This window comes from Octodon degus, unplaced genomic scaffold (assembly GCF_000260255.1).
Source record: "Octodon degus isolate 3935 unplaced genomic scaffold, OctDeg1.0 scaffold00005, whole genome shotgun sequence".
Taxonomy (NCBI): domain Eukaryota; kingdom Metazoa; phylum Chordata; class Mammalia; order Rodentia; family Octodontidae; genus Octodon; species Octodon degus.
Window position 1 is genome coordinate 23,408,938 of NW_004524581.1, and position 1,032 is coordinate 23,409,969.

The following is a 1,032-nucleotide window of genomic DNA, read 5'->3' on the forward strand; positions in this document are numbered from 1 at the left end:
TCCTTAGGCACACTCTACATCATCGATCACTTTCCTCTTTGGCCCCATAATCTCCTTGATCAGAAAATTTGGGACACTACTGAGTTACATGACATTATAGTACAAGTTCTCCTATGTCCTGAGTCTTAATTGACCTTGGAGGGCTAGGGCCAAAATGTTGGCTTTCCTTGCGGCCCTTCTTTTTCTCTTGTTTTGGTCTGCAAACTTAGGTTGTTAACCCTCCAGTCCCCAGCCTCTTAAGCTTAGCACTAAGCTCAATGAATAATGCCTGGCAAACAGTAGGTATTTATACATATTAACCATCACAAACAGTGAGTTAAGACAATTGTCAGGTTGTTATGGGAAGTGCTTTACCTGCGAGCAAGCGAGAAACTGGGAGGTGAATGCTAACTTTTTCCTGAGAAACACAATATCTGATAGTTTCCACTGAGTGTCCACAAATACTTAGTGTGATTGGCTGTTCACCATCAGTAAAACCACCGTGACATTGCATCAACACAGCGAGGCATTTCTTATAAGCTTCAATTAACACTTTCTCCTAAAAAATGAAGGTTTTCAGCAAGTTACTCAAAAAGGCCGAGTTTCTACAACATTGATCAAGCACCTCAAATTTTGTAATGAGTGAGAACGTACAAATAGGTGAAACCAAATTCATTCCTTCTTCCCCAGTTTGGTCCATCTTTCAGTGTTCCATCCTAGTGAATAATACCTCTTACCAATAATGTGGATATAGGCTCAAACTTTGCAATTTCACTTTTAAAATTTATTGAAAACTAGATCCTGTTCCCTCTCTTCTGTAACTCCAAGGCACTACCAACAGACATGGAATTCCCTGCTTTATCTCTTGCCCCATTCAACCATTCTCTACACAGAATATCTTAGAAGAAATACAGACACTAACTAGATCAAGCAGTTTGACTACAAGACCAACTCCTGGCCCAGCCTCCGAGGGTTCCTGCCTCTGCTCCAACATAGAGCCTGTTCACTGTTCCCAGAAAAGCTGCAGCCCTCCCATCACAGCTGTGCTGCACC

General features: G+C 41.9%; 1 protein-coding gene across 1 annotated transcript in view; it reads right to left on the reverse strand.

Moving 5' to 3' along the window:
- Nucleotides 1-1,032, reverse strand: part of Ubr2 (ubiquitin protein ligase E3 component n-recognin 2) — a 129,778-nt gene that overhangs the window by 51,359 nt on the left and 77,387 nt on the right. The window contains exon 13 of the mRNA XM_023721233.1: nt 355-538. Coding sequence (XP_023577001.1) covers nt 355-538 — 184 coding nt within the window. The remainder of the gene's footprint in view (nt 1-354; nt 539-1,032) is intronic.